Raw genomic sequence first — 14,077 nt, forward strand, 5'->3', positions numbered from 1 at the left:
CGTAACAACTTAACGTCATCCTTTTACGGCAACACCTCGTCGTGAATTTGGAGTTGTTCATGTAGAGATGCTAAAAACCAGTGTCGAGTATGTAGTCGCGCCCACCGTAGTGTAATACGTTACGGTTCTAAGAAGATGCAGATATTAAAGCAATAACGTTTTCGCTCTTGACTCTGGCTCTAGAAAGAAGGCTGTAGCAGCCGTGCACACGTACGTCTACACAGCCGAAGTGAAGTGCATGGCTGAGGGAACTTAGAAGGCACGGTTTTCCTCCAAACACTACCAGAGTCAAACATCAGCGGACGGACTCCGATGTTTTGTTAGGGGACTGTGCGTTAGACAACACGTGCATCACTCGTAGCCGTAACGTCGCCAGTGAGCTGCATGTGTATAGAAATTTCTTCAGATGCCGAGTTAGGGAGTATTGACAGACGCAGGCTTGTGGTAGATAGTTAAATTACGTAAAACCGTAGCCGCTAACGACAGGTTGTGATAATTATGGGCTGTACGCGGGTACATGTTGCAGAACAACAACATGCCATCCGACCACTTCCCACTTTGTTTCTTTTCCTGTGCTACGTCCTTAGTTGTGATTAACAGTGGCAATTATCTAGATTCTCTTCAACCTTGTCTGTATTCCTTTGGCAACATTAGTTGTGAGAGCCACAGTTTGTATGGTATCCACCACAAACCGACCTCTAATATTAAGAAGATTCATTAAGTCGGCAAACGCTGGTATGCTTCTTTCAACAATGCCGTTGCCAATTCCTATCGCGCCATCTCTTTCAGTTAGTTAGCGTTATGTTTCTCGACGTCCATGAGCTGTCAAAAACTAAACTTTCTCTCTTTGACAAATGAATGTTTTGTGGTTTGATCTACAAGTGAATCCGAAGAAAGGAAGGATGGAAGATACAGGTTTAACGTCTTGTTCGGCGACGAGGTTATTGGAAAAGGGGCGTAAGCTCGGATTGGAGAAGAATTGGGGAAGGGGAAAGGGGGGGGGGATGGTTCAAATGGCTCTGAGCACTATGGGACTTAACTTCTGAAGTCATCAGTCCCCTAGAACTTAGAACTACTTAAACCTAAGTAACCTAAGGACATCACACACATCCATGCCCGAGGCAGGATTCGAAGCTGCGACCGTAGCAGCAGCGCGGTTCCGGACTAAAGCGCCTAGAACCGCTTCGTGACAGCGGGGAGGGGGATTTAGGCATCCCCTTACACTGCAAACATTCCGGGGCGGCTTCGCCTTAAGCCATATGGAAAAATTGCGGAAAAACGTAAATCCGGAATCTGAACGGCCATTTGCACCTACCGCCCTCATACCGAATACGCGACCCCAGTGCGGTCAGCTGTAGGTGTCCCAGTAAGAGCGTGGTTTGGGGTGGACAACCCACTTGTCGAGATAACGCAAGGATTTATTTCATTCGCTATAGGATCAGGTGAGCTAAAACACTCTCAGTCCAATGCAGCCGTCTAATTTGCTAATGATTAATTTTGAAAATCCATAATTATTTTACACATCAGTCATTCTTTCGTAGATTCTTTTACTGCTGTCCCTACCTATCCGAGAAATTTCATCTTGCCATTGCACTTACCGCCTTCATGGTTCGAGCGCTTATTAAAGACAGATTCGTCTACATCCACGAAAGTACTCTGCAACAAAATGGTTCAAATGGCTCTGAGCACTATGGGACTTAACTTCTGAGGTCATTAGTCCCCTAGAACTTACAACTACTTAAACCTAACTAACCTAAGGACACCACATACATCCATGCCCGAGGCAGGATTCGAACCTGCGACCATAGCGGTAGCGCGGTTCCAGACTGTAGTGCCTAGAACCGCTCGGCCAGCACGGCCGGCAGTACTCTGCAATTCACACTTGTGTTTTTGTCAGAGGGTTCATAGAACCGCTTTCAGAACACCTAAATCTTTCCGTGAAAGGTTGAAGTCCACAAAATACCTTTAATTTGGGAGGAGAACGTTGGGGGTTGTAATTTCTCTTGCCCCAATGAAGAACGCCGTTCTTTAATGATTGACACGCCAACTCGTTTATCATATCCGCGACACTTTCTCCCTTATTTCCTGATTATGCGAGACGACCTTCCCGTAGCGCGCAGAGTTACCACAGAACAGGACGGACATACGTAGAGTAGGGAGCCTCGCCAGTATTTGTTGCACATTCTATGTGTACTGCCTATAAAACGTCACCTTCTGCACATTTTCTGTGCAATGGTTTAGATTTAAGTCGTTTGTAAAACTTCCTGGCAGATTGGGACAGTGCGCCGGGCTGGGATACGAACCAGGCACCTTCGCCTTTCGCTCACGGTCCGTCCTCACAGCTTTAGCTCCTCCAATAGCTCATTTCCTACCTTCCCAACTTCACAGAAGCTCTCCTGTGTAGCTTGCGGGCCTGGAACTCCTGCAGGAAAGGGTATTCAGAAACCTGGCTTAGTAACACCCTGGGGGTATGTTTGCAGAACGGACTGTTTGTAGTTGTAATCACAAGTATTTGGTTGACTCGACAATCTTTAAATGTGTGTGATGTACCGTGTAACCTAAATTTAACCTCAGACTTTTTGTTGATCGGGGTTAACTGTCACTATTCGGATCATGCAGAATCTTGTCTTAATCATTTTGTAATTCGTTTTGATCGTCTGAAGAAGACTTTCGGGCCGGCTGAAATGGCCGTGCGGTTAAAGGCGCTGCAGTCTGGAACCGCAAGACCGCAACGGTCGCAGGTTCGAATCCTGCCTCTGGCATGGATGTTTGTGATGTCCTTAGGTTAGTTAGGTTTAACTAGTTCTAAGTTCTAGGGGACTAATGACCTCAGAAGTTGAGTCCCATAGTGCTCAGAGCCATTTGAACCGTTTTTGAAGACTTTCGGAGACGGTAAACGACAGCATCAGGAGCAAACAAAGTAAAATCTGCGCTTAGATTGTCTCCTAAATCATTTATATATGTACATTAAAAGCAGCAACGTTCTTTGGAGAACGCCACAGCTAGATGACTGTCCGTCAGTTACTACAAAGTGTCACACTTCTGATAGGAAATCACGAATTCAGTCGCACGGCTGAGACGATATTCTATAGGCACGCAGTTGAATTACAAACCAACCTTGCCCTGTGCGTACATAGCTAATTTCGTGCTCATTTTTCTTGTGTCGACTGACACACCTTGGAGATTCGTTACGGAATGCCCCTCGGCGAGGCAGAGCAACGCGCAAAATGTCTTTCTTTCTCTATGGCCCACGCAGTGGGCAAATATCAGATCGTCGATTTACTACAACCGTCGACAAATACGCAGCGTGCCGAACGAGTGTGATAACGGGTCGCCGCTTATCGCCAAAGCCTGTTTTCGCGTACTGTCACATCACTAAAGCTGCTGTCGGTTGTGAAAGGAAATGCAATTTTTGCGGCGTGGGTTGCAATGAGAGAGTGAAGAAAACACGAACTCGCGAATGAATGAAAACCCTGTCTGTAGTTTTATCAGTGAGGTCACTAAATTCTTGTCTGTGAGATCGCAAGCTACTGGAAGACGGAGAGGACAGTACGTCCTGGCGCTTGAAAGGTGGGCTTGAAAATTCCCCGTAGGAAATTTCCGGACGATGTTTGACTTTTGATTCACTGTTAGATCCACTCATATTCAGTGAGTTTCATAAACTGCAGTAGCAATTGTAATTTCTGAGATTTTTTCAACGTGATGGTGTTTTTGTTTACGAACTTCCAGAATGCTCTGGAGTAGCTTGGGTCAGCAGCTTTGACTGGTTTTTCGTTGTAGTGATGGTGTGTTTTATAACCGAGCAGACGAATCCATTTAGCGCTCTTCAGCTCCTTCGGACATTAATCCTACCTTCTACTCGCAGCCTGGGCTCCCTTCTCACTGAACAAAGATGAAAACTCCTATTAGCTGACAGACCACTAGCATTGTCCACTATAAACACACCTCTGTCGTTGCAATAAATATTGATGTTATAATAAATATCGGTGCAGTCATATAAAACTGAAGCAGTACAAGATAAATAGCGGCTGTTTAATTAAAATTACGGGCCAGAAATTTTTTCGTAGCAGTTACTTTCGTACTGATTTAAGTAAACATAACACGTCTAAGCAAAAATTGCTTATAGCAGTGCCTCGACAGCTTTTCGTTTATTCTGTGTACAGATTTTGCTTTTGTGGCTCCTTCGCTTTCGTTAACAAATGAATTATCTCTGCTGATTCTGTTACGTGATGGAAAACACGGAGCAGTATGTGTATCTCTAAATTTTCGCTTGTATTTCAAAACCTCTGTATGGTTTGTCGCGTAACTTTTTTTTCTTGTATGGGTATCATTTCTCTTTCTTCGCGCTCCAGTTGTGAATTTTGTGTGGGGAAAAACGATTGTCGGTAAACCTCTGGATCAGCTCGGTTTGTTGTCATCATTATTTTGCGAAATACATTTGGGAGGAAGTAACATATTGCTTGTTTTTTCCCCCGAAAAGTATGCCCTCGCAATGGTACCACTTAAGCTGCCATTCTTGCATCCTCTGCCACTGGAGTTTAATGAGCTTTCGCGCTATCTAGATCGACAACGCGACGAAAAGAGCAGGCCCTCTTCGGATCTGCTCGATCTACTTTCGTAATCCTACCTCATCTCACTCCCAGCGTGAGGAGCAGTATTCAAGAATGAGTAAAAAGTCTTTTGTACCCAACCTCCAACTCGGCTAATTACTTTCTCCGTGGGGTTCTTCCGATGAATCTCAGTGTAATGCAGGTCGCTTCACTTTAAATTCTTCCAGATGCGCAGTCCTAGGTGTTTAACCGTAGTGGCGAATGGTCGTCTGTTTTCGCGCAGTACGCGTTTCTCTACTAACGAAATAATTTGAAACGAACGTCATGGAGTACTCAGTGTTGCCCACTGGGTCATTTACACTCACCGTGATCTCTAACGACGCTTTGATTCACAGCTTGGAGAACCCCTGCAGCTATCCAAACATTTGACGCTTTCACCCCCTTGAGAACAACTTGCTGTGTTTCATCCGCTACGATGTAATCAATTCAGTCACAAAGCTAGTACGACAGCCTGTAACTTCGCGTTTTGTTCAATAGACGGCGGTGCGGAACTGCATCAAACGGCCTCCGGAAGTCGAGAAACACTGAATCATTATGAACGCCGCAATCAGCTGACTCCTCGATCTCATATGCAAAGAGAGGGAGCTGAGTTTCAGAAGGTCACCCTCCTCAGATTTCGTTCTGCAAAAAAGTTCATAAGATGCTAGCAGAAAACGCGTGCCACAATTTTACAACATATCGACAACAGCGATATAGGCCACTAGTTCTGCATGTCTGTCCGATGAGCCCTCCTCGAAATGGGACAAGCTGCGCCTTTCCGGTGGCTTGGAACGCTTAGTGGTCAGCCAGGCCATTATAGCCACCTACCTATTTGCCGGGATGTCTAAGTTTGGGACGGATAACAGCGGCGATGCGCCGTGGCACGGGATCAGTAGCGCCTTAGTAGGTCTCTGCAGGGAACTGGCACCACATTTGAAAACACAAGTCACCTTATTCCATAAATTCCCAGGAGCTCTGACGCCACGAGTGGCTAGCACACTGGACTCGCTTTCGGGAGGACGATGGTTCAATCCCGCGTCCGGCCATCCCGATTTAGGTTTCCCGTGATTTCCCTAAATCGCTCCAGGCAAATGCCGCGATGGTTCCTTTAAAAGGACGCGGCCGATTTCCTTCCCCGTCCTTCCCTAATCCGATGAGACCGATGACCTCGCTGTCTGGTCTTCTCCTCCAAAAAACGCAAACGCAACGCTCTGACGCCACGTTCAATCACATCCAAGATGTGTTCAATCGGGTTCAGACCTGGAGAGCTTAGGGGCCGACACATCAACTGGAACTCTCCACTGTGTTCCTCGAACCACTCCATCACGCTCTTGGCCTTGTCACATGGCGCATTATTTTGTTGAAAAATGCCACTGCCGTCGGGAAACACGTTTGTCATGAAAAGGTGTACGTGGTCTGCAACCAATGTACAGTACTCATTGGGCGTTATGTTCCCTTGCGCCTGCTCCATTGGACCCCTGGAAACCCATGTGAATGTTCCCTAGATTATAATGGAGCTGCCGCGAGCTTGTCTCCGTCCCGCAGTACAGGTGTCAAGGAGCTGTTCCCTGGAAGACGAGAGAATTGCGCCCTCGCAGGGGTAAAATACAGGGAGCGAAAGACTATTTACAATTTGTACAGAAACCAGGTGGCAGTTATAAGAGTCAAGGGACATGAAAGGAAAGCAGTGGTTGGGAAGGGAGTGAGACAGGGTTATAGCCTCTCCCCGATGTTTTTCAATCTGTATATTGAGCAAGCAGTAAAGGAAACAAAAGAAAATACGAAATATGTATTAAAATCCATGGAGAAGAAATAAAAACTTTGAGGTTCGCCGATGACATTGTAATTCTGTCAGAGACAGCAAAGAACTTGGAAGAGCAGTTGAACGGAATGGACAGTGTCTGAAAGGAGGATATAAGACAAACATCAACAAAAGCAAAACGAGGATAATGGAATGTAGTCGAGTTAAGTCGGGTGATGCTGAGGGAATTAGATTAGGAAATGAGACACTTAAAGTAGTAAAGGAGTTTGACTATTTGGGGAACAAAATAACTGATGATGGTCGAAGTAGAGAGGATATAAAATGTAGACTGGCAATGGCAAGGAAAGCGTTTCTGAAGAAGAGAAATTTGTTAACATCGAGTATAGATTTAAGTGTCAGGAAGTTGTTTCTGAAAGAATTTGTATGGAGTGTAGCCGTGTATGGAAGTGAAACATGGACGATAAATAGTTTGGACAAGAAGAGAATAGAAGCTTTCGAAATGTGGTGCTACAGAAGAATGCTGAAGATTAGATGGGTAGATCACATAACTAATGAGGAGGTATTGAACAGAATTGGGGAGAAGAGGAGTTTGTGGCACTACTTGAGAAGTAGAAGGGACCGGTTGGTAAGACATGTTCTGAGGCATCAGGGGATCACAAATTTAGCATTGGAGGGGAGCGTGGAGGGTAAAAATCGTAGAGGGAGACCAAGAGATGAATACACTAAGCAGATTCAGAAGGATGTAGGTTGCAGTAAGTACTGGGAGATGAAGAGTCTTGCACAGGACAGAGTAGCATGGAGAGCTGCATCAAACCAGTCTCAGGAGCGAAGACTACCACACGAGTATTGTACAGCGGCGTGATGAAGAAGGTATCGGGATTCATCAGACCGTGCAACGCTCTGCCACTGCGCCAACGTCCACTGCTGATGGTTATTTGCCCATTTCAATCGTAGTTGGCGATGTCGTGGTGTTAACTTTGACACATGCATGGGTGTCGCCTGGGGTGGCCCATCGTTAGAAGTGTTCGGTGGACTATGTTTTCAGACACACTTGTACTCTGATGTTAGTTCCGCCACAGTTCGCCGCCTGTCCTATTTTACCAATTTGCCCAGCCTACGACGTCCGACGTCTGTAATGAGGAGTGGCCGCCAAACCCCACGACGTCAGGACGTGGTTTCACCACACGTTGAAGACGCTCACCACAAGCACCCCTCGAACACCCGGCAAGGCGTGCAGTCTCCGAAATGCTCGTGCCGAGCCTCGGGGCCATTCCAACCGCCCTCGGTCAAACACAGATTGACTTCGCGCCTTCCCCAGCGGACACCACGCTCACTGATGCTACACGGAAATGGTTCAGATGGCTCTGAGCACTATGGGGCTTGGCGGTCGCGCGGTTCCAGACTAAAGCGCCTAGAACCGCTCGGCCACTCCGTTCGGCTGCTACACGCAGCGCCCGTGTTTCTGCCTAGCAGTCATTCTTCGCCAGGAGACGCTGCTATCGCCTGGACGGGTTTATATCGATAGTAGGTCGGTGGTGATAATGTTCTTGCTGATCACGTTCTACAAAATGCTGCTAGGGAGCGAGCAAGTTCTTTCGCGTAATCCGTTCAGAATATTACACGTGTCGCATAGGCCTGGTCTCTGTTTCTCTGTTGGCAATCCTAGCTAGCTGTTTTCTGCTTTGCGGTCGCTTATCTCGGTATCTACCATTTCGGTATTCTTACGATAGTTGAAAAGAGGAACCATATTACGATCTTCCACAGCGAAAAATTTTCGGAAGACCTCATTAAGTATTCCAACCTGTCACATACTGTTTCGATGCCTGTAAGATCACGGAGCGACTTGTTAGATGATTTTGATCCGTCTGCCGAATTTACGTAAGGCCAAAACTTCTTAGGATTTTATGTCAGCTTAGTAGATAGTACTTCACATTTGAATTTACAGAAAGTTTCTCGCATTACTCTCCTTATGTTCATTTTAGCTTCGTTCAGCTTTTGTTTGTCAGCGAGGCTTTGCCTTCATTTAAATCTGCTTTGAACCTCTTGTTTGGTTTTGTACTAACTTTCTAACACAGCCGTTAAGTCCACGACGTTCTTAGACACAAACCCAGCTGACGCACTTAACTTTAACCCATTGGTATTCTAAATGGTCTGCTCTTGTACACTTGCTGGGCAAAAATATTTTTCTGCCTTCCCTAACATACTCTTAACAGCCGTAGGCGTTGATGTTATAACAGACTGATGTTCATTGTTTAGCACCTTAACTGTAAAAGCAGAGTCAAGTCAAGTCCTGAGAGATTCGTCGTGTGTGGACGTTTCGAAAATTTTCGATAAACTCCACCGATTTTCTTTAGGGTATATCTTGTCGAAACACCCACTCCATTGTACTACTCTCATCCCGTCACAATTTTTTGAATCTTCTTCTGCTCTGTATATTCTCAACATAAATTTTTCTCGGTCCCCCACTTAGTTTTTTGCGTAATGCCACGCCTTCAAATTGTTTATGAGAAGGCGTTATGTCTAAAGACGTGCCCTATAAATTTCGTATTCTTCCTTTCATCTTCTCTTTTTAGACTTCTGTCCTGTATTTCCTGTAGTATCTCATTTGTTTTTCTTTCAATACGGCCCGTTCTGTTCATTTTCCATCGTACCTAAATTTCTTTTACGTCAGTTCGGATCTTCCCTTATTTCCATTATGTCCAGACTTTATATCCATGAAGAGGTAGCCCTTATATCCTTAAAGAAGTATGCCGCACATAAATGATTTTTGCGAACGGTTTCCGCACTACAATACCGATCAATGTTTTTACAAGATTTTTTTTTTTTTTTTTTTTTTTTTTTTTTTTAGCTAGAAATGCTTTGTAAGAAAGAAGTATTTTGTGGAAAAACCTAGGAAGCAATGTGGGCTGTTTAAGAAAATAATAGCGTATCTCTAGAAGCTACCCATTAAGTATCCACATGGCTGAGCCTGTATTACTGCCCTCACACTGTTATTTGTCAAGAATCTCAATGAAAAGAATTGATACCTACTAAGCTGACAGGATATAGCCAACGTGGACTTCTTAAAGGTGGACACAGTAAGACAAGAAAATGAAACATACGCTACACAACGCACGCCCCTCTTCCAAAGAGATCCCATCAATTTTTGTGGCTCTGCCAAGATCATTTCGCTCCTATTCCTATTACACCCCTAGACTTATCTTAAGATTTCAAGCGAACTTTGCGTTTAATTGCGCGTTTAGCAGCATAAAAGCGATTTGCGGTTACTTAGATACGATACATGGAGCTATACGAAACGGACAAAGGATTAAAATACAATTGCAAAGAAAAGGAAAGGCCCTTCTCACTCTTCGTCGAAGTAAACTTAGAAACTGTAGCTATTGCTGCTGGTACATCGCTACGACAGGAACAAGGAAAATTGGATTATGCTAATTACAGCACTTATCAACATCTACACCCATCCCCTGCAGATCACTGTGTTGTGCGTGGCAGAGGGTACTTTCCGTAGCATTACGGTCTCTTACCAGCCCATTCGCACATGTGGCACGGAACGAATGTCGTGGGCGCGCTGTTACATAACTCGATAACTTGTTATAATAAATATCCCACTACCGTATTTTTATTCTTCATTGTTGTTATACTGGTTTATTTTCATCTCCAGTTTAACCTGTCTGTTTTAAAGGCACAAAACAACCGGTTTCTGACATACCGATTTTCGGTTCTTTCTTGCTATTATTTTAAGTACTAAGTGCAGAAACCGAACAAAGATCGAAAAATTTTAAGACTACCTCACACTTTTGCATTGTATATTTCAAGATACGCGGAAACAAGCTATCAAATAAAATAGGTAAATAAATGAAGACAGTCTGTGCAACGTTCTCTGCTTATCTCGAAAAGTAATGAGGGCTTGATAATATAAGAAAATCACTAGTACCCCTCTATTTTTTAAAACTCTGCTCAAAAAGTTGTTAGTATTTCGCCGCGCAAAAGTACTTTTTTTTGCAATATACATTGCTGCGAAAGAGATGGAAAATATCCTGGTGGCCACCGCAACGTGATACTGAGCGCACCAAACACTCCTTTCTCCACGGCCACCGCTACCACTGCAGGACCAAGTATTTAACAAGTATTTAAGAAGAAATTAAAAGAATTTCTGAATGACAACTCCTTCTACTCCATAGAGGAATTTTTAGATATAAATTAAGAAAAAAAAATATTTAAAAAATAAAAAAAAAGAAAAACAAAAAAAAAAAAATAAAGTTGTTATATTAACTTAAGTATGTTGTTAAATTAACCTAATTATGTCATGTATTAGAAAATTCGACTCGTTCCACATCATTACGAAATATCGTATTCATGATCCATGGAACTAGTATTAATCTAATCTAATCTAATCTACTGGTGCTGGGTGGGTTTGGAGGCATCAGACAAAGAATGTTCATGGACATTCTGAGACTGGATTCCCAGCTGCTTGACTCACTTCTCGTAATTCCATTGGTGCGACACCCTCTTTCTGGCACTGTGTCTTCCAACCCAACCCCTTCAGCTCCAAACCAGAACTTTCTTCGAGGATGGAAAAACAAGGTGTTTTTTTTTTCTCCCAGCAGTCCTCCGATGGGTTTAATGCAGCCCAACACGAACCCCTCTCCTGTGCCAACCTCTTCGTCTCAGAGTAGTACTTGCAACCTACATCCTCAATTATTTGCTGAATGTATTCCAATATCTGTCTTCCTCTACAGTTTTTACCCTCTTTAGCTCCCTCTAGTACCATGGAAGTTATTCCCTGATATCTTAACAGATGTGCTACCATTCTGTCCCTTCTTCTTGTAAGTGTTTTCCATATATTTCTTTCCTCTCCAATCCTGCGCAGAACCTCCTCATTCCTTACCTTATCAGTCCACCTAATTTTTAACATTCGCCTGTAACACCATATCTCAAATGCTTCAACTCTCTTCTGTTCTGGTTTTCCCAAAGTCCACGTTTCACTACCATACGGTGCTGCAGGGGTGGGTTGCAGAGTCACAACGGCATGCACGGGTGACCTCACTTACGTTTATATTATAGACTGATGAATGTTTGAATTCCCTTTAGATTGTTCTCCCTGTCATGATTCTTATGTGGCACTAGCACTGATGTAACCAACAGCCTTTTGATGCTGGCAGTGAAAAAAAAAAAAAAGAAAAGAAAAAGGTCCTGGACACTTCACTCACTATTGGTAGTGATCCATTTTGAACGTACATACTAATAACACAGTGTTTTAATTTTATATTGTCAAGACAGTATTAGCCAACCAAAAGTCTATCGTTAGTTTGTATACATGCCAATGTTTTTGTAAGGGGAAAAGGTGACATCGATGAGTTTCTCAGTTTTTATTCCAGTGTGAAATACTGAGTTCCCTTACTTGTTATCTGAAGAAAGTGTCCATTTTTAAAGCCATAACAACAATCAAATGAATGTGTGTTATTTTGTTCCCCATTTTGAGTAAAGAGTTTAACAAAAGCAGATGCTTCACTTGCGCTTGTATCAGAAATTAAGAACGAAGATTACAAAAGATTATTGTCCTATGCTGAGTGACATACGTGTGGAGGTAATCTAGATTTGTGACAGTAGGCCTGCAGATGATGTGTGCTGTATGTACTCGTTGGTAGTATGAGTAGGGTGGTAACACACCCACACACACAGAGAAAAACACAGTGATTCATAAATCTTTATAGAGAATTGCTCATTCCCTGAATTTAACAGCTCATATTCAACAGTTTTCTGTGTAGGAATAACTATCCCATTAACAGATGTGTAGTGCCCCCTCGCTCCTCATAGTTTCCATATTTGACATACAACATAAAATATGTGCAAGATAATATATTAGGTACCAAAATACTCTCCAAAGATCTGTCTAATGTGTAGTTAGAACTTTGGGTTTACCATGAAGTTTTAGTTATTTATAATGAAAAGTACTTAAAATACCGAGTTAATGTAGGGCTCGATCCACTCTACAACCATTATTTCGTCTTCACGTTAGTCGGCTTTGCCAATTAATGACCGAATTAGAACCTTCCGACCTAACCTAGACCTTGAGCGGTGCTGTAAGTCAGTCTGTGTCCACAACCAGGGTACTGAATAGGCACTGTCACACTTGAACCCATTCTTCCGTCATAATGAAGGTTTGACACTAAAAATAAATAAAAGAACGAAAGAAGTCTGTGTGTATGCCTTTTGATGCTTAGATGCTGTGCAGTTATTTTTATTATTATTATCATCTTAATCATGAACAGCTCTAATTAATGCTGGGCCGTAACAAATTTAAGCGCATTTGTTATAGTCAGTGTTGTACAATAAATGCTTATTACTGTCATCAGTTTCAATAATGTAATTCTCAAATATTACAATTTACTTAACGTTTCTCATGTTGTAACGGTTACATGTATCTATAAATACCTTTTGGAAAAAAGATGTCAAATAACGCATTTTTCACTCAAAAAGAAAATTCCACAAAAATTGTGTCATTAGTAACATTCAGTGGGACAATATTGTTTGTCAGATAATTCAGTGACAGCAGAGTAGACAAATGCAGATTCCTCCTGTGTTATAAAACTTTCTTGTTTTACTGAACAGTTTTAACAGTCAGGAGGTTTGTTTACCACTTTAATTATTAAACTGACGAATAAAATGTACTGCCTAGAGTCACTATTATTATTTGGGACCCAAAACACCTGTTTCAAGTTTTACTCCCTCATCTTTAGCTGCACTGTCTTGTGACGTTGAATTTTAACTTATTTCTGTGCAGTGTTACAACACACAAATTAAAATCCATCACTTTTCTAATGTACAAAACTGCCCACCCAAAGAATAGAGAATGAAATCCCTGAAATGTGTTATGGAGGCAATAAATAATAACAGCGACTGTATGCAGCACATTTTTATTTCCCAATCAATTATGTGGTAGTTGTAGCCTTACCTAAAGTGCAACAAGGATATTATCAATTACTAAATTGTCTGTGTTTCCCTCTTTTACAGTGCAAGGAATGGTGATGCAGTCTTCGCCACAACTTACGTAAGTGTACCTGTGATTACAGACAGATATTTTAGTGACTGACATATTAGAGGTGTTTTAATATATCAAACCTATGTAGCATGCAGACATTTTATAAATTTCAAGGAACTGAAAGTACTACTGTAGACCTACATATCAATTCATCTCAGTAGCTTGGAGGTGGTTCCAGTTGAGGAAGCAAAGCACTAAAGTACTCAAGACGTATTTTGGACATTTTCACAAGCTGCGACATTGTCGCGAATAAAACAGTGACCCGTATATACAATAAGTTTCCTTTACTTTACACCTATGGTCACAAATTTTTTGTTAACAGATTACCAGTTTCGGTCTATAATGACCATCATTAGATCTGCAGCAAAAATGGGAAAAAACATAAATACACTCACAGATTGTCTACAGCTTAAAAACAATAGACACAAATGCATATATTCGTCAGTAGTACTTTTCACTATGGTCTATTTATTGTTTTTAAGCTGTAGACAATCTGTGAGTGTATTTATGTTTCTCCCATTTTTGCAGCTGATCTGATGATGGTCATTATAGACCGAAACCGGTAATCTGTTAACAAAAAGTTTGTGACCATAGACGTAAATTAAAGGAAACTTATATTTCTGACAGTATGACTTGAGCCGTAAAGCAGACATCTTGAGACACGTTTTCTCAGATGTCTCGAAA

At 42.5% G+C, this 14,077-nt stretch overlaps 1 protein-coding gene across 1 annotated transcript in view; it reads left to right on the forward strand.

Moving 5' to 3' along the window:
* The window catches only part of LOC124795577 (titin), a 529,084-nt gene that overhangs the window by 58,192 nt on the left and 456,815 nt on the right, over positions 1 to 14,077 (forward strand). The window contains exon 2 of the mRNA XM_047259648.1: positions 13,366 to 13,402. Within this exon, the coding sequence (XP_047115604.1) occupies positions 13,366 to 13,402 (37 nt within the window). The remainder of the gene's footprint in view (positions 1 to 13,365; positions 13,403 to 14,077) is intronic.

Source organism: Schistocerca piceifrons, chromosome 4 (assembly GCF_021461385.2).
Source record: "Schistocerca piceifrons isolate TAMUIC-IGC-003096 chromosome 4, iqSchPice1.1, whole genome shotgun sequence".
NCBI classification, from domain to species: Eukaryota; Metazoa; Arthropoda; class Insecta; order Orthoptera; family Acrididae; genus Schistocerca; species Schistocerca piceifrons.